General features: G+C 41.4%; 1 protein-coding gene across 2 annotated transcripts in view; it reads right to left on the bottom strand.

Annotated features, from left to right (window-relative positions):
* HYCC2 (hyccin PI4KA lipid kinase complex subunit 2) overlaps positions 1-19,829 on the bottom strand; it is an 87,333-nt gene that overhangs the window by 33,168 nt on the left and 34,336 nt on the right. For both annotated transcript variants that reach the window (XM_075829773.1, XM_075829774.1), the window contains exons 3-4: positions 10,443-10,520; positions 4,318-4,419 (exon numbers count right to left, since the gene is read on the bottom strand). In XM_075829773.1, the coding sequence (XP_075685888.1) occupies positions 4,318-4,419; positions 10,443-10,493 (153 nt within the window). In that variant the 5' untranslated portion in view covers positions 10,494-10,520. The remainder of the gene's footprint in view (positions 1-4,317; positions 4,420-10,442; positions 10,521-19,829) is intronic.

Here is a 19,829-nt window from a genome sequence, read left to right as displayed (position 1 = left end):
TGAACGGCACGGGCACCTTCCCGTAAGCATACGGGAAGGTACCCGTGGCAAATAGAAGTCTACGGGCCGTGATTATGGGCGTGTGCATGGGGCCTAAGGCATTTCTTGCCACCCGTAAATACTGGCGTAAATACGGGTCCGGTGTCACCCGTATTCAAGGGCAAGTTTTTGGCTGCAAAATTACACTGCACTAATCGGCAGCCCTTCTCTCTATCAGTGCAGGATAGAGAGAAGGGACAGCCCTTTCCGTAATAAAAGCAAAAGGAATTCATACTTACCCGGCCGTTGTCTTGGTGACGCATCCCTCTATTGAGATCCAGTCCAACCTCCCGGGATGACGCAGCAGTCCATGTGACTGCTGCAGCCAGTGATTGGCCTGTGATTGGCTGCAGCGGTCACATGGGCTGTAACGTCATCCCAGGAGGCCGGACTGGAGGAAGAAGCAGGGAGTTCTGGGTAAGTATGAACGTCTTAGCACCGCTCCCGTAATTACGGGTGCACACACGTAGTCACCCGTAAATACGGGAGCCCCATAGACTTCTACGGGCTGCCCGTGCAGTAATTACGGCCTGAAATAGGACATGTTCTATCTTTTTCAACGGCACGGGCACCTTCCCGTAAGCATATGTGGAGGTACCCGTGGCCAATAGAAGTCCATGGGCCCGTAATTACGGGTGTTTTTACGGTCGTGTGCATGGGGCCTTAGCCTGATGAAAAGGGAATTCACCCGAAATATGGCTACTACATTTTTAATGCTACACAGTGGTGTTTTGTCTAATATTGACACCCAATAAACACAACCGTGTAGCATATCACCTATATTGGAGTGCTGACCCTTTCTTTGATTTTGGTTCATACGATCTCGTGTTTAGGAGGTTTGGCCATCTGGTTTCATTCACCAACCATAAAAAAAAATAAAAAATAGAATCAATAGAAAATGCTGACTCGCTCTATTTTCATTGGAAGAATACAGGATTCCATAAATTAAGTCAGTATTCTGAGGTTTGGGGTGGAATGGTTTCTCATTTCGCTGCTACTGTCCTGCTTTATTAACCCCTTAGTGACCAGCCTATTTTAGGCCCTAATGAGCAAGCTATTTTTTTTCATTTTGTTATAGTCGCGTTTAAAGAGCTATAACTTTTTTTTATCTTTCTGTCAACATAGGTGTATGAGGACTTTTTTTGCGGGATTAGTTGTACTTTTTAACGGCACCATTTTGGGGTACATATTTTTTGATTACATTTTATTAACTTTTTTTCAGGGAATAGAAAAAAACCAAAAACTGAAATTCCGCCATTGTTCCATGCGTTTTAAATGGACGCCGTTCACTTTGCGGCGTAAATAACGTTACCTTTATTCTATGGGTCGGTACGATTACGGCGATACCACATATGTAGAGTTTTTTTTATGTTTTACGACTTTTGCACAATAAAAACACTTTTGAACTAAAATTATTTGTTTTTGCATCGTCGCTTTCCAAGAGCTGTAATTTTTTTATTTTTCCATCAATGTAGTGATTTCTTGGGTTCGTTTTTTGCGGGACGAGACGTGGTATTCATTTGTACTGTTTTGGGGTACACTGGACTTATTGATTAACTTTTATTATGACTTTTTGGGGGGCAAAGGAAAATAAATAGCAATTTCACCATTGTTTTTTGCGTTTTTTTTTTATGGTGTTCACCTTGCGGTTTAAATTACATATTAACTTTATTGTTTGAGTCATTACGGTCGCGGCGATACCATATATGTGTAATTTTATTTATTTTCTACACTTTTACTAAATAAAACCACTTTTTCTGGGGAAAAAAAATTATTGATTTTTTTACTGTAATTTTTATGAATCATTTTTATTTCCATTTACTTACTTATATTTTTTTAGTCCCACTAGGGGACTTTACTATGTGATCTTTAGATCGCTGCTATAATGCTTTGGTATACTTAGTATGCCAAAGCAATATTGCCTCTCAGTGTAAATCTGACACGCAATCTATTAGGACGTGCCTCTGGCTTTTATCAGGCCCCCGGCTGCCATGGCACCCCATCGTAGGCCCGCAATTGCATTTGCAGGCAGCCGATGGGTAAGAGAAGGAGCTCCCTCCCTCTGTAAACAAGTTAAATGCCACTGTCGCTATTGACCGCGGCTTTTAATGGGTTAAATAGCCACGATCTACATAAACGCAGATCGCAGTCGTTGGAGCAGGAGCCCGGCTGTCATTAGACAGCCGAGCCCCGGCTCCAGCCTGCACGGGACACCCGTGCAGGGCTTTCGACTGGGCCGCCGTGAAAAGGTGACGGCCTAGCCTAAGTACCCCTAGTGACCGCCGTGAAAAGGTGTATTGGTGGTCACTAAGGGGTTAAAGATGACCGAATGTAGGGAGTAACTAGGTTGAGTCAGTTATACGAGGACACCACCTTTAAATCCTTCCAGCAATTGAAAGACGAGTTTGTTGGAACAGCAGCTGTTTTATCAATACCTGCAGGTCCGTCATGCTGTACAGACGCAATCTCAATCAGTGGATCTGACCATGCATACAATGGAAGTGCTGAGGTATATAGCAAAGGCCTCAACGTCTAAGGGTTTGATTTCATTGACTTATAGACGATTGTTATCTGAACACCTGGGGAACCTTATGGGACCCATTAAAGGTAAGTGGGAGCAAGATGTGGGCCCCATATCCAAGGAGCAATGGGATGAAATAATAGTGTCACCCAGTACGCTGCCCATCAATATAGCGCAGAGGAGATCACAGCTCTTTCTAATACACAGGGTCTACAGGACCCTTTGGGTTCTGCAGAGGATGGGACTTAGATCGGATGCTAAGTGTCCCAGGTGTACAGAGGGAAAAGCGGATATCTTCCACATGTTTTGGATGTGTGGGTCTCGAATAGGTTTGTCAGGTCTGGGATATGTTGAGGATTTGGAGTGAGATCGATTAGAACATCTGGCCATCACCAAAATATTATACCAGATGAGGAAGGGTAAAGCCAAGCATTGGCTAGATGCAGAACCACCCTCAACGAGAGAAATCATTGGGGCTGTAAATCACACGGTTCTGATGGAGCATAAAATACATTCAAAACAGGGGGCTAATAAGAAATTTGACAAACAATGGGCCAGATGGATAGATCACTCAGGGTTGGCGTTGGTGGAATTGCTTACACTACGCACATTTACATAAGAAAAGTAACAATGGTAAGAAAGTATGGTGCTGGGAGCATGAACGGGGAATTTTGAGGAGAAAGGTGGCGAATATATTTATGCTGAAATGATTCATCACAATACTGTTAAAAGAGGCAAGGGCCTGCTGAAGTATATGAAGGGGTTGAGTCAGAGGAGCTCGGTGGGGGACCCATGGAAGGTAGTCTGGGGTGGCACACTTTAATAAGGTTTTTAGTCCATTGGAGAGAAAGGAATGCTGTATATAAGAATGGAGGTTGTAACTTACGAGACTGCTCATGGGGTGGGGAGTAAATGATAGCGTCCTACTGTAACTCAGGTTGTACTGGGGGAGAGGGCTGTGGGGGGCGGGATGTTGAGGGGAGGATGTTTTGTTATGTTTACTCACATGTATTGGCTGGTATAGAATTGCATTGCTGTTGTATATGCTAATTTATTTTTGAAGTGTATTACTGCCTTTGTTAATAAACTTGAACGTATTTTAAAAAATACAACCTAATGTATGTTTCAGTAAATACTTCTATTCCCATGAAATAACAATTCTGGAGCAATTTTCTTAGAACTCGATGTTGTGTCATTTCTCTGTTATTCCTCCTGGAAACTTATGAATAAATTGAAAATGTCAACAGTGTGTGTCCTTACACAGTCTAATACTGTCAGCACTGTTTAAATAGTGTCAGACTGTGTAGCGACACGCTCCATTGACCAGACAAATGGCAACACCCAGTTGCCAATTTAGTCATAGAATACAGTTCTAGAAGAAGATGCTCCAGAATTGTTATTTAATGCAGAATATAAGTATATACTAAAACGGACATGTCAGGAGAGGTGACCGGTCCTCTTGAATAGATTATTCCAACTGAAGGGGAGCAAGTTTGATAACAGAATTACATTAGGCACTTGCTGTATATACAAAATCTCTGATATAGCGGGCTTCCCGTAACACTGCAGGTTGTGTCCATAGTAGCGTATCAAGACGTTAGCGATTATGCTATGTACATTGTGCAAGTATAGAATGAAAATAAATTGAGAAAACCACCCAGCAGAAAGTACAAGAATTTACACGAGCGAGAAGTCCCGGAGACATTAGAAATTTACATTGGACTGCATCAGCCGTGTATCACGTATACATTGATTACCTCATTATTTGGGTCTTGAATGACTTTGTACAGAGCAGACACTAGACTTTTCTTGCGATGGAGAGTTGCAGCATAAGCAGATAGCTGCGTTTCAGGTAATACCTGTTAATAGCACAATGAGAAATAAGTTTGTTAAATATTGAGGAGAACATTTGGTTTTTTGTTTAAAAAAAAAATGCTAAACAATAGTAAAATATGTTTTTGTAATATTTGCAATATATTTGTCTCTTGGTACACTTACAACCGCATCCTTTAATCCTTACGTATGACTGCACTAAACATGTATCTGTCTCATGGCCCTAAAAGCACAAAAAACCTTAGGGCATGAAACAGGATTAAGGGAAAGAATGAAAGTTAAAAGGGAAGGTTCATCTTTAAATATCTTACAAGTGGTAGTTGGTAATCTCCCATTTACTACAATGTGACTGTAATACCCATTAAAGAGGCTCTGTCACCAGATATTCAAATCCCTATCTCCTATTGCAGCAGATCGGCGCTGCAATGTAGATAACAGCAACGTTTTTTTTTTGTTTTTTTTTTTAAACAAGCATTTTTGGCCAAGTTGACCATTTTTATATTTATGCAAATGAGCCTTTCTTATGTACAACTGGGCGTGTTTAAAGTTATGTCCAACTGGGCGTGTATTGTGTTTGTTACATCTGGGCGTTTTTACTTGTTTTACTAGCTGGGCGTTGTGAATAGAAGTGTATGATGCTGACGAATCAGCATCATCCACTTCTCTTCGTTACCACCCAGCTTCTGGCAGTTCACAGACACACAGCGTGTCCTCGCTCATCCGACGCGATGAAGTTCCTGTGGGAGGAAGTGAGTGACGTCACAGCGTGATCTTCACAACGCCCAGCTAGTAAAACAAGTAAAAACGCACAGTTGTACATAAGAAAGGCTCATTTGCATAAATATAAAAATGGTCATAACTTGGCCAAAAATGCTCGCTTTTGAAAAAAAAAAAGAAACGTTACTGTTATCTACATTGCAGCGCCGATCTGCTGCAATAGGAGATAGGGGTTTGAAAATCTGGTGACAGAGCCTCTTTAAGATCTCAGTCTGAAGATGGAGCAGCAAGGTACTGGGAGGAGCAATTCTTTCTAGTGACCAGTGGGGGGTTACAGGGCACAGTCCAACACAGATGACATCATCTGATGTCAGAAGATACTTAAAGAGGACTTGTCACAAGGCCACTGTTTTGTTGGCTTCCTATATGCGAAGTTGATGTAGATAGCCAATGGGGTGGAGCTAGCTTCCATGCGTCTGACCAATCAGCACGAGGCAGCTTAAGGGTAATTTACACCCTGTGGGCTAACTACAGCAAATTAGCATATATAGAGCCAACACAACAGCGGGCCATATCTCAGGAACGGAGGGAAGGCCGGAAAAAAAAACCAAAAAAAACAAACAGATCTGGAACCAGGGAGACAGCGCTATTCGGGTCAGTAAACCAGTTCAACTTACATGACCTAGTGATAGGTCCTCTTTATAGGTACTCCTTCCTAAAAACAAAAAGGTGCATCCTACAAGTCTCTTGAATGATAGATTATAGTTTTTTGGCTCTGTCCTGCACAGTACTACCAATGTGACATATGTTATGGAAGTACTGCTAACATTTTTGCTGCCTGAAAAATGGGGTAATGGGGCACGCTAGAGCAGCACAGTGGCTCACTGCTTATCACTGTTTTGAAGAACTCAAGTTCTAATTTGGCAACATATGTATAGAGTTTAAATGCTCCTCTCATGATTATGTGGGTTTTATCCACGTATTCCAGTTTCCACCTACACAAACTGATAAGTCATTTGCCAGGTTTGTTCGTGTGACCTTAAAATGGAAATTAGACTTTGAGCCTCACAGAGTGCAGGGCATAAGGGCGATTACAGCCGTAATCAAAATGTTGGCACCAAATAAAAATGTGAATTACGAAACACATTGATCAACAAAAACCCTCTTTAATAAAAAAAATAATTAAATCTGTAATTGTTGTAATCCACATACAGTAGAATTATTAAACATCAAAGTTAGTGGGTGTGAAGTGTGAATATATTTGTAGTTCAAAATCATTTAGTACATTTTTATTTACCGTCCACTTATTTGGGTACCTACCCAAATGGAACGTGGTGAAAAGTATGATGAAAGAGAAGTTGACCTCTATACTGACATGATCAAGTACCAATAAATGGTCAGCCCAGGTCTTGCCCCAACCCCCCCATCCGGAGTATTTTTTTTTCTCTTCTGCCTTTCTTTTCATCCTTCCTAGGTTTTTGCTACAGCCCCAATTGATGTCTCTTGAGTGCTCCTTCTCAATGATTGGTATTCTAGTTCCACTCTCCTACAGGACCCCTATCGGTCCAGGACTAGTTAGTCCCATTTCTTTTTCTTCCGATTTCACCTGATGTTTATATACAGTACTTCCATTGTCTTTGAACATCTACCTTTCTTAGCCTATCCGGGTAATGCTAGTCAACATTGTATAGAATGTCATTGACAATGTGTATTTCAGTGTTTTTCAAGCCCACAATGTATGTATGTTTTTTCCTCTTGTCCTTTTTTACCTGTTAAACTCGAAATATTAACTATTATGACAAGAAAACAAAAGCGTAACAGGATTTCTTCTTTATGAACACGTATTGCCTATATATAGGGGAGACACTCGCTTCTCTGGAGTTACAGTGAAGGAAATAAGTATTAGATCCCTTGCGGATTTTGTAAGTTTGCCCACTGTCAAAGACATGAACAGTCTAGAATTTTTAGGCTAGGTTAATTTTACCAGTGAGAGATAGATTATATTAAAAAAAAACAGACAATCACATAGTCAAAATTATATATATTTATTTGCATTGTGCACAGAGAAATAAGCATTTGATCCCTTTGGCAAACAAGACTTAAAACCCTTGTTGGCAAGCACAGCAGTCAGACGTTTTTTGTAGTCGATGATGAGGTTTGCACACATGTTAGATGGAATTTTGGCCCACTCCTCTTTGCAGATCATCTGTAAATCATGAAGATTTCGAGGCTGTCGCTTGGCAACTCGGATCTTAAGCTCCCTCCATAAGTTTTCGATGGGATTAAGGTCTGGAGACTGGCTAGGCCACTCCATGACCTTAATGTGCTTCTTTTTGAGCCACTCCTTCGTTGCCTTGGCTGTATGTTTCGGGTCATTGTCGTGCTGGAATACCCAGCCACGAGCCATTTTTAATGTCCTGGTGGAGAGAAGGAGGTTGTCACTCAGGATTTGACGGTACATGGCTCCATCCATTCTCCCATTGATGCGGTGAAGTAGTCCTGTGCCCTTAGCAGAGAAACACCCCCAAAACATAATGTTTCCACCTCCATGCTTGACAGTGGGGACGGTGTTCTTTGGGTCATAGGCAGCATTTCTCTTCCTCCAAACACAGCAAGTTGAGTTAATGCCAAAGAGCTCAATTTTAGTCTCGTCTGACCACAGCACCTTCTCCCAATCACTCTCAGAATCATCCAGATGTTCATTTGCAAACTTCAGACGGGCCTGTACATGTGCCTTCTTGAGCAGGGGGACATTGCGGGCACTGCAGGATTTTAATCCATTACGGCGTAATGTGTTACCAATGGTTTTCTTGGTGACTGTTGTCCCAGCTGCCTTGAGATCATTAACAAGTTCCCCCCGTGTAGTTTTCGGCTGAGCTCTCACCTTCCTCAGGATCAAGGATACCCCACGAGGTGAGATTTTGCATGGAGCCCCAGATCGATGTCGATTGACAGTCATTTTGTATGTCTTCCATTTTCTTACTATTGCACCAACAGTTGTCTCCTTCTCACCCAGCGTCTTACTTATGGTTTTGTAGCCCATTCCAGCCTTGTGCAGGTCTATGATCTTGTCCCTGACATCCTTAGAAAGCTCTTTGGTCTTGCCCATGTTGTAGAGGTTAGAGTCAGACTGATTAATTGAGTCTGTGGACAGGAGTCTTTTATACAGGTGACCATGTAAGACAGCTGTCTTTAATGCAGGCACCAAGTTGATTTGGAGCGTGTAACTGGTCTGGAGGAGGCTGAACTCTTAATGGTTGGTAGGGGATCAAATACTTATTTCTCTGTGCACAATGCAAATAAATATATATAATATTGACTATGTGATTTTCTGTTTTTTTTTATATAATCTATCTCTCACTGGTAAAAATTAACCTAGCCTAAAAATTCTAGACTGTTCATGTCTTTGACAGTGGGCTAACTTACAAAATCAGCAAGGGATCAAATACTTATTTCCTTCACTGTAAGTATGTGGCCTTGGTTTCCTAGTAACAGCACTTTACTAGTCATACTAGAAAAATGGAGCGTAAACATTCAATTAATAGTTGTTTAGAGGTAACAAATATTCTTTAACCACATTCTGATGTCAAGGAATGTTCAACAATTTTAGCTTTTGCATCAATGGGTTTACAAATTCTGCTTTGAATGCTAAAGGAAATTTCTTCTAGAAAATATACCTGGAAATACAAGTCTCCAAGTTCTCCAGCTTGTTGTCTTTTAATAATTCAATTCACTAGTACTTGAGTAATGTTGGTCTCCTACACAATTGATAGATGCTGCACAAGAACTAGGACATGTCATGGGGCAGTGGTGCTTTAAAGCAGAGTACTCTGCAACACTGAAAGTTAGAAAACTGCTGAACGTCATGGCATGGCCCTATATGCATGTCCTTTTCAGAAGAACGGTGGAAGCGGTGCTTAGATAATGCTGGGGGCTATACAGCAGACACACTACATCAACAATTTTAATGGCCATTTTCTCTTAAATGGCAATCACTATAGTGCCAATAAGAGTTCTTTAGGTTTTTCACAGACCCAGAATACATATAAATCTGAATTGTTATTCAAAGTTAAATCTCCCTTTACCCATTCTCATTGCTCTCGCTGTAGAAGTGTCACATTATGTCTTGAAAAAAGACGACTAAGGGGGAACATGATTAACTTATATAAATATATTAATGGCACATACAAAAAATATGGTGAAATCCTGTTCCATGTAAAACCCCCTCAAAAAACAAGGGAGCACTCCCTCCGTCTGGAGAAAAAAAGGTTCAACCTGCAGAGGCGACAAGACTTCTTCACTGTGAGAACGGTGAATTTATGGAATAGTCACCGCAGGAGCCGTCACAGCAGGGACAGTAGATGGCTTTAAAAAAGGCTTAGATAATTTCCTAGAACAAAAGAATATTAGCTCCTATGTGTAGAAATTGTTACCTTCCCTTTTCCCATCCCTTGGTTGAACTTGATGGACATGTGTCTTTTTTTCAACCGTACTAACTATGTAAGGGCATGTTCAGTCGACTGCGCTATTGATTCCGTCATTAAAAACGGAAACCTGCCGGAATGGTGACGAACGGAAACCATTAGCAATGTTTCCGTCACCATTGATATCAATGATGACTGAAACGGAAGCTGTGGTTTCAGTTTCACTTTCCGTTGCGGGGTTCATCCGACAGAAATCTCCGACGGAACCCCGGAACGGAAAGCCAACGCTGATTTGAACAGGCCCTAACTATGTCAGTAATGTACTTACGGTGTTATAGTCAGGAATGATGAGCTTAAAAGGGGTTATCCGGGAAGTGAAAAGGTTTTACTAGAAACTGTAAATGGAATAAATAAACCAAAATACTTACTTTTCCTTGCCCCCGACAATCCAGCGCTGTGGCTCCGGCGCCACTCACAGTGGTTGTTTACATGCACATAGTATGTAACCACAGCAGCCAATCAGAGCACTCTGCGACCATATGTTGTATTTCTGGCATTATGCCATAAATATGATTTGGCACCAGAGAGCCCCGCTGTGTCCTATGATTGGCTGCAGCGTTTACATGCTACATGCATATAACCAACCACTGGGAGAAGCGCTGGATCGCCAGGGGCAAGGATAGGTAAGTATAACTTTTTTAGTATATTTATTTCATTTACAGCCCCTAATAAATGAAATGTCACTTCCCGGATAACCCCTTTATATCATGAATTGGGGTGTTGCAGTAAACAGGATGAAAGCAATTGGTAAGGATTTTTTAGTAAAACCTGCAGTTCTAGATAGTAAGTAGAGCTGCAAGCTATGGCCTCCTGGCAGAGATCGTCGAATTACCCAATAAAGAAATCACCTTGTATTCGGAGAGCCATTCTTCCACTACCCCACGTTCAGATCCCAGCATCTTCTTACCACGTCCACTGCTCTCTTACTAAAAAAGAAATAAATATTTGGTTACCCTTTCGAAATATCTATGTTAAGAGAAAAAATATATTACGGACACTAAAGTTTTATAAAGAAAGCTACTAAAACTTTCGATCTCTCTCATATAAAATTATCAGTGATCACTTCCAAATAAATAAACAATGTATCTTTCTCCCCTCTCTGTAACATTCCTATCATGCTTTGTTCACATCTCCGTTTCTGCCTTCCATCTGGGGTTCTGTCCAGGCGTCTATCGCGGTTATAAAAGGCAAGAATAGCGAAGCATCCAGAGCTATTATTGTCAAAATTACAGGAACCTCAACGGATCCATACAACGAATCCAGCTCGATTTCCGGTACATTCAACTCCTCCTAGTAAGAGGTCTTTCTACTGGGGGGGTACAGGACACACGGGACCCCCGTTCTTGCGATCGATGGGGATCCCACTGGTCGGATGCCCACCAAATCGAACACTTGTCACCTATCTAGTAGATAGGTGATAGTTTGTTACTACTGGAGTACCCTTCTAAACTTTAGTCATTTTTCCTTGGGCACTGCAGTTTGTATTCTGAAGTAAGCTTAAAATATGAGAATTGTATATATTTTTTTTTTTTTATTGCTACTGTTTATCCCCATTTAAAGGCTATCTAAATCTTTGAAAGGCAAAAAATTTTTAATAAATGTGTATCAGTGTGTTGTGTAACTTTGTAAATACTTTTGATTAAAAAGGTTTTAAGTTGTTTTTGTTTGTTTTTTTTAGATACAGCTGCTCTATATTCTATAGACCGAGCAGCTGTATCTAGTGCTATTCACTGAATTCGTCAGTCCTGCGTGTCTCCGACACACAGGATCCACCAGTAAAGCTATCACATCGAAGTTATGAATCAAGTCAGTGGGGGAAGGCTGCATTGTTTATATGCAGTTTATAGCGAATCTATTTTTATATACAGTATATGCCAGAATTTTGTGTACAATGTATGGTGGTATTATTTATGTGTAGAGTATATGGCATACTTATTTTACGTGTACAGTATATGGTGGCTGTTTTTGTGCAAACTGTATATGGTATATTTAATTATGTGTACAGTATTGCGGCATTATGTGCATACATTGTAGGAAGATATTTTTTGTGTACAGTATATGGCGGAATTATTAGATGTTGATATGTATTGCACAATTATGTGTACAGTGTAATGCCGTATTATTGGTGTGAACAGTGCATGGCAATGTTTGTGTATACAGTATGGATGTGTTTACACCAATATTCATTCGTATACTATGACTATAATAACTACTCTGGGTTATACACATTAGCTGTTTTCCAGAAGAAGGAAAACCATCTCTCTAGTGCAATCCATTGAAGGTAGTTTCCATGTACGTCAATGTCCGACCCATAGAAGAGCCTTAAAACAGGACTGTGGCTTTTCTAAAATCCCTAGTCTTGTTTCAAGGCTCTTCAATTGGTCGGACATTTACCTACAAGAAAGCTACCTCCATTAGATGGCATTAGAGATAGCTCTTTTCCAGAAGAATGAAAACTAATTTACACTTTTCCCATGAAGCACTCTTGGGTGACATTATTTATGGTATATAGCCGTTTTCGCTCATGCTAAAAAAAGAGTGGCATGTTTTGTTGCCATATATCAGATTAAGCTCTGCCCAAGATGCACTGTGTTCAGAGCTTCTACGGGGAAAGCTCAGTCCAATATATGGAATCCCTAGGTCAGTGCACAATTCAACTATATATTGCGCAATGTATTGTAGTCCGACACGAGGCATAAAACAGAACATTTTAATATTTCCATGTAGCTGTAGGCTGGGCCCCAGGAATCAATTACACCGGTGGGCACTGAATCATTTTTCAGCCCTCCTTGTTCAGAGGTCCTTCGGAAAATAACGGCAACAACCTGACCGGCTGCTATAAGCAAATCATCTCCTTTTCCTTTGCTTTAGTTTTGATAAACTGAACAGAATGTAACGCGGGGTCACTTATACACAAGTAAAAACCACAAGACACCTGCATTTTTTTTCTAACTTCCCTCAGTTGAGTATTCAGTTTAAACGGTGACCAAAGTCTTTTTTTGAGGAAACAGAAGGTTTGCATTGAATGTTCAGCTTGTTTGATTAGTTTGCATATTCCTATTTTTAACTTAATAGTTCCTAAACACTTTGGACTTGCTACCTATATATTGACCGCATGTTCACTTGTGCTCTATAAAGCTTTTCACCAAATAAGAACATAAGTGGCACAGATGTCCAGCAAAGACTTGCATGATATTAAAGCGTATGAATATACGGGGTTAAACTGTTTATTCTTTTGATGTTATCACCTGGACAAAGGACATGAACTGGTTTGCCAGAAAGCTCACTTTACATAAATATTTTAAGAGCAACATACATGAATCTGAACTGATCAGAATTAAATACCCTCAGGGATTTGTCTAATGAAAATCTATTTGGAGCGGTGGCTGTTATGGGCCCCTTTTCATCATTACGACCCAAATCTAGACTCACTTCACCTTTTTCACAATATGGGCACATTGATATCGTTGGTAAAATAGTCAGTTTTGATCTACGTGAACTTAAATCTGGTAAATCTAGAGTTTTCAGTAATCTCAGTGAATTAGAAAAAGTGGCACTGGACGAACGGTGTAAAAATGATGATTTGATCTTGAAGCCATCAGATAAGGGGGGGGGGGAAACATAGTAGTCATGGACCGGGTGGGATTATACCCACATGGTCCATAGAATACTAGATGATACCTCTACATACACCATTTTATATAAGAACACTTCAGATTTATTTCTATCACATTTACGTATCCTAACTGCTGCCAAATTGCAAAACCTAAATCACGCAGGAAGAGTTTAAACGGATGTTTAATCCTACCTCCTACATTGGCAGCTTTCTACGCATTGGCAAAAATTCATAAGACCTCCCGTGCTGTAACCAGGAAGGGCCATTGTATCGGGCAATGAATCTTACATCAGGTGTTAGCCTCTATGTAGACTAAATTCTTTCGCCTTTTGTTATAGCGTTACCCTCCTTCTTGCGAGATACCAAGGACACTGTCACCAGGATCCAGGAGATTAAAGGGAACCTGTCACCAGCATTTCACCTATTGAACTTTACTTCTCCCTCACTGGTCGCTGCTATAAAAAGTTCATTGCCGTTATCCCCGCTCCTAAACTCCTCTTCCGACTGTAAATATCGGTCTGCAAACGTTTTGCGCCTTTTATCGTAATTATGCGGTGTCCCTTTGTGCGCACACCCCAGAGGAGGACATCAATGCACAAGCGCAGGATTTTGTGTGCTGGGGGAAGGCGAGGAGCTGTCAATCAAAAGTAAGGAGGCGAAGTAAACTTGGAAAGACTTGAGGAATGAAGATATGACTCTTTCCAAACGAAGATTTGACTCTTTTCAAATGAAGATCTGACTCTTTTCTGCTCATTAGCATACGGTGTGGGAACACTAAAAAGCTAAATACTAAAGCTACAGAGCCGACTAAGAAGATAATTATAGGTTATATAGAAATGATTTTTCACCCACTACCACCAGGTATAGTCGGTTTAATAGGTGAAATGCTGGTGACAGGTTCCCTTTAAGGTCACTTCCACCACATTGATAGCAAGTATCGACATTGAATCACTATACAGCATAATCTAGGACTCACTGCTGTCAAATATATTTTGAGCACTAAAGTGACAATTCCAAGCACATAATAAATTTGTGTTATCACTTTTGTAATTTCTCTTAACACAACTTTATTTTTTATGGGAAATTCTATCACCAATTACAAGGCACAGCCATGGGCATGGTGTGTGCACCCACTTAAGCTAATTTATTTTAAGGATTTGCTTTTTTTTCACTTGTCACATTTTGTTTTGTTGGAGATATATTGATGATATCCTTATATTATGGGACAGAGATAAAACACTTTTTTCTGTACACTTAAAGAGGCTCTGTCACCACATTATAAGTGCCCTATCTCCTACGTGATCTGGTCGGCAGTGTAATGTAGATGACAACAGTGGTTTTTATTTTGAAAAATGATAATTTTTGAGCAAGTTATGAGCAATTTTAGATTTATGCTAATTACTTTCTTAATACACAACTGGGCGTGTTTTTTACTTTTTACCAACTGGGCGTTGTACAGAGGAGTGTATGACGCTGACCAATCAGTGTCATACACTTATCATTGTTCCAGCCCAGCTTCTTTCACTGCACACACATTGCATTGAGTCTTTTAAAATACATGTAGTTTGTCTATGTCACTTTTTACAGCATTAATAAAGATTTATTCATCATTTATTGTTTGTTTAGGTAGTTGGGAAACAGGAAATTTTTTTGCCTTTGGCAAACAGTTGTAATTTAATGTTCATGTGCCCGCCAACTACCAGGATCTTCTCGTTGTTAGTTATAAACTGTTTATTCTTAGCACAAGACAGGAGTCTTCGAAAAAAAAGAAAGACGCAGAATAACATTTTAAATATACATGAGGCCGAGTGAAAGGAGATCTACCAGGATGGAAAAAAAGGACAAACATTGGATGCGAAGGTTAAAGAGTAGCATAAAACAATTGAAAATGAAGCAAATATTTGTGAAACCCTAGTAAATCTAGTATTGCTAAGCAAATCGAGAAAAGAACATTGCTCTTCTAGTCCTTATTGGTTCCATTGGGGGGAGTTTGTGCTTGTGGCCCAATTAGGATTTGGTTTCTGTGCATGACCCAAGCAAAGCTAGGTCATTCTCTCGGAAATTACTTGTATATTCAACGTGGGGGGGGGGGGGGGGCATCGGACGGACACAGGTCCTGACAGACTTCCTTTAGGGCTCTGTTCACATTCGTGCTGTGGTTTATGCTGATAACGGAACGACGACGCACAGCTTAATCCATCGCACGACCGATAACACTAGCGCAGTACAGACCCCATTGACTTAAAATTTAGTCCATCGGGTACTGCGGAATGGTCTGTCGTTTTGACGGCGCGATTTCTTATTTCAAATCTGACAATCTGCATCACAACCTGTAACACAGATGTGACCATAGCCTAAGCATTTTATTTATATTTTCTTTTTTTAGCTGCTCAAAAGTGGTTACAGTTCTAGGGAAAGCGCTGTGCCACATCCACGCCCTTTTCAGCGGCTACAAGGTCAACAAAAGACTATATAAAATTACAGACATTCTCACAGGGTGCACTAATTCAAAATCAAACAAGACATCATGATAGTCGCAAGAAACAAATGTCCCCTGAAAGGACCTGGCGCACAGGTTACCATCTTACCAGACCGAGCCCACTGCACCCTTCTCAGAAGAGCGCTCCTTGGTCCTGCTTATCAATATCCCAAATAAAAAATATCTTTATGTACTTATAAGGACTTAGCTGGAAAAGCACAGCCACATATCCTAATTCTTTCATAAGAAGAGGGTTTCTATCATTTCTCTTCAAGACACACACTTTAGCCTATCCAACACTCCATCCTGTAGTTCGAAATATTACCCTGCCTGGTTTCAGGGAGTATCAATAGCTCTTCATAAAGCATGCCGCGCTATGTTGTCCGGCATCTTTCATTGGATCTGGAACAGAGCCTCAGACGCAGATGTGAACACAGCCCAACTATAGGGGACTTAACATGATTCTATTTCCTAAGGACTAGAAGACTGCTTTGTTGTATCCACATGACGATGTTCAAGACCTGCTGTTGGAACTTAATTTGAATCATAAAGTGCCAAAGGATGTAACAACTAGCTGTTGCTAATCCCCCCTAGTGTTCCCCTCTTTTTAATTCTCTCTGTACCCTATTGGAAAACTTTTCGAAAAAAAAAAAAAAGTATCTTTTTTTTTAAAAAACAAACAAAAAAAAACACCCATGCACTATACATTTTGTACATTTTACTCTGCCCACCAATCTTTATAGCCACATAGACCTCATTTTACATCATAATCCCTCATTGACATTCCAGTGGAGGCGGGATTGGTTCGATTGTATGGTCTGATCATGCCCCGGTTTTTGATGTCATTACTCTGAGCAACCCCAGTCGCCCATTTTACACATGATAACTTAATGAGAATCTTCTAGATAGCAATATTAAAAAGACTATCTCTGATTTCACTTTTGACCTTCGATCTGACTCTCCCCCTACTGTTAGGCCTTGCCCACAGTTTTTTGGCGTGTTTTTTGATGCTGAAATCGCGCCAATAAACGTCCAAAATCGCCTCCAATTGATTTCAAATGGGAGACGGGTGCGGTTTTTTCCCCCGCGAGGGGGGGAAAAACTGTCACGGGAAAATGAAGCGTCATGCCCTTTTTTAAGGCGTTTCGGTCTCTGACCTCCCATTGACATCGATAGGCTGGGTTCACACAACCTATTTTCAGGCGTAAACGAGGCGTATTATGCCTCGTTTTACGCCTGAAAATAGGGCTACAATACGTCGGCAAACATATGCCCATTCATTTGAATGGGTTTGCCGACGTACTGTGCAGACGACCAGTAAATTGACTGCCTCGGCAAAGAAGTGCAGGGCACTTCTTTGCAACGTAATTTGAGCCGTTCTTCATTGAACTCAATGAAGAGCAGCTCAAGATTTACGAGCGTCACAGACGCCTCGTATATTACGAGGAGGAGCATTTACGTGTGAAACGAGGCAGCTGTTTTCTCTTGAAAACAGTCTGTCTTTTCACACGTAAATGCCTGCTATCGTGTGCACATACCCATAGGAGGCAGAGTTAGGATATGTTCACACGCTGAGCCAAAAACGTCTGAAAATACGGAGCTGTTTTCAAGGGAAAACAGCTCCGTATTTTCAGACATTTTTTGAGCAACTCACGTTTCTCGCTGCGTTTTTTGCGCCGTTTTTGGAGCTGTTTTCAATAGAGTCTATGAGAAAACGGCTCCAAAAACGTTCCAAGAAGTGTCCTGCACTTCTTTTGACGAGGCTGTAATTTTACGCGTCGTCTTTTGACAGCTGTCAAACGACGACACGTAAATTACAGGTTGCCGGCACAGTACGTCGGCAAACCCATTCAAATGAATGGGCAGATGTTTGCCGACGTATTGGAGCCGTATTTTCAGGCGTAAATCGAGGCATAATACGCCTAGTTTACGCCTGAAAATAGGTCGTGTGAACCCAGCCTAAGCGCTTTTCGCTGCGATTTTTGCCCGTGGCGCTCAATGGCCGTGGCCAAAAAGCGTTGCAAAGAGAGGGTCAATATCACATTTTTCAGACTGCAAAAAAAACTTAGTGTGAACATACCCCTAAACGGTAGGCTCTCAAGAGTGTTTTTAGAGGAATTTTCATCTCACATGGCGTCAGATTGAAGAAAGCTTGTTCCGGTAACATCCAGGCTCTCTTTGCTAAAATTAAAGAGTTGAATTCGGTCTATAAATGATCCCAAACCCTGGCTCGCTTAGTGGAACTGTCCAACACTAGGAAAAAGTTATTACAACTTCTTGACCATAGGCCTGATTTACACGAGCGTGTGCGTTTTGCGCACGCAAAAAACGCTGCGTTTTGCGCGCGCAAAAGGCACTTGGCAGCTCCGTGTGTCATCCGTGTATGATGCGCGGCTGCGTGATTTTCGCGCAGCCGCCATCATAGAGATGAGGCTAGTCGACGCCCGTCACTGTCCAAGGTGCTGAAAGAGCTAACTGATCGGCAGTAACTCTTTCAGCACCCTCGACAGTGAATGCCGAACACAATATACACCAACCTGTGAATAAAAAAAGACTTTCATACTTACCAAGAACTTCCTGCTTCCCCCAGTCCGGGCACCCGGCCGTTGCCTTGGTGACGCGTCCCTCTCTTGTCATCCGGCCCCACCTCCCAGGATGACGCCGCAGTCCATGAGACCGCTGCAGCCTGTGATTGGCTGCAGCCTGTGCTTGGCCTGTGATTGGCTGCAGCTGTCACTTGGACTGAACTGTCATCCCGGGAGGTCGGACCGGAGTTATCGGTAAGTCAGAACGTCTTTTTTTTTTTACAGGTTCATGGATTTTCGGAGCGGAAGTCACTGTCCATGGTGCTGAACCAGTTTAACGCTTTCAGCACCGTGGACAGTGACTGTTTCCTGACGTCGCGTACCCGAACATTTTTTACCGGTTTCGGTCAAAACGAGTTTGGCCGAACCCGGTGAAGTTCGGTGCGCTCATCTCGAATTTGACACTCCGTTTGGATGTTTGTAAACAGAAAAGCACGTGGTGCTTTTCTGTTTACATTCAGGAGTTTGACAGCTCTTGCGCGAATCACGCAGTTCGCACGGAAGTGCTTCCGTGCGGCATGCGTGGTTTTCACGCACCCATTGACTTCAATGGGTGCGTGAGTGCGCGAAAAACGCACGATTATAGAACATGTCGTGAGTTTTTTTTCTGCGCACACGCGCTGAGCGCAATTCACGCATCGTCGAAACTGCCCCATTGACTAATATAGGTGCGTACGACATGCGTGCAAAGCACGCGCGTCGCACGCGCGTATATTACGTTCGTGTAAATGAGGCCTAAGAGACTGTATTTTTAAGACAAGATCCAACATGGGTTTTATGAATTTGGATACAAACGTGGTTGATAACCTCTAGGGCTCTCCACCCGTTCTCACACTATCCCCGTCATGGCAATCATCTACTTTTCAAAAGGGAAACATCATGCTCAGACATAGAATTTGTCCAAATTCAACTCTTCTTACACCTCCCTTTACTCTATCAAATCCAAATACCACACGTACGTAAAATGGAAGACTGTCTCCCTCTTCCCACTACCACCTATGTCTTCAGAACAGAGAGAAACCCTAGACAGAAAGTTTGAACTTTAATCGAAGGTCCTGATGGCTATACAACACGCTTATACAAATCCCCCACCTTTAGAAAACTATTTTTTATCAGTCTGTAATTACATTTCAGAAGGACATTTGTTTTCTAATCAAATCCTTCATACGCACATCACAGTCCTCTCTTTTATTAATGTAGTATTAAAACTCTATGCCAAGATTATTGCCCGTAGACTCCTTTAAATCCTCTGTCCATTTATTTAGATCACGTGGGCTTTGTCCCCGGAAGAGAAGCTACAGACACCCCCATAAAAATCCTATCCCTGATTGCTCAGGCCTGGTTCCAATGTACTCCTTTTTGTATGCAGCTTTATCTGCATCAATGGAAATAAAACAAATAGCCATGTGATAAAATATGGTGGACTGTGATAGTAACCGAAGTATATATGTGTGGAAGAAAGACATTTCAGACATCAATATAGGAAAGGGTTCTTTACGTTTAGAGTAGTCAAACTATGGAATGCCCTACCCCAAGAGGTAGTGATGGTAGATAC

Source organism: Rhinoderma darwinii, chromosome 6, assembly GCF_050947455.1.
Source record: "Rhinoderma darwinii isolate aRhiDar2 chromosome 6, aRhiDar2.hap1, whole genome shotgun sequence".
In the NCBI taxonomy this organism is placed as follows: domain Eukaryota; kingdom Metazoa; phylum Chordata; class Amphibia; order Anura; family Rhinodermatidae; genus Rhinoderma; species Rhinoderma darwinii.
This window is presented reverse-complemented; position numbering and strand designations above follow the sequence as displayed.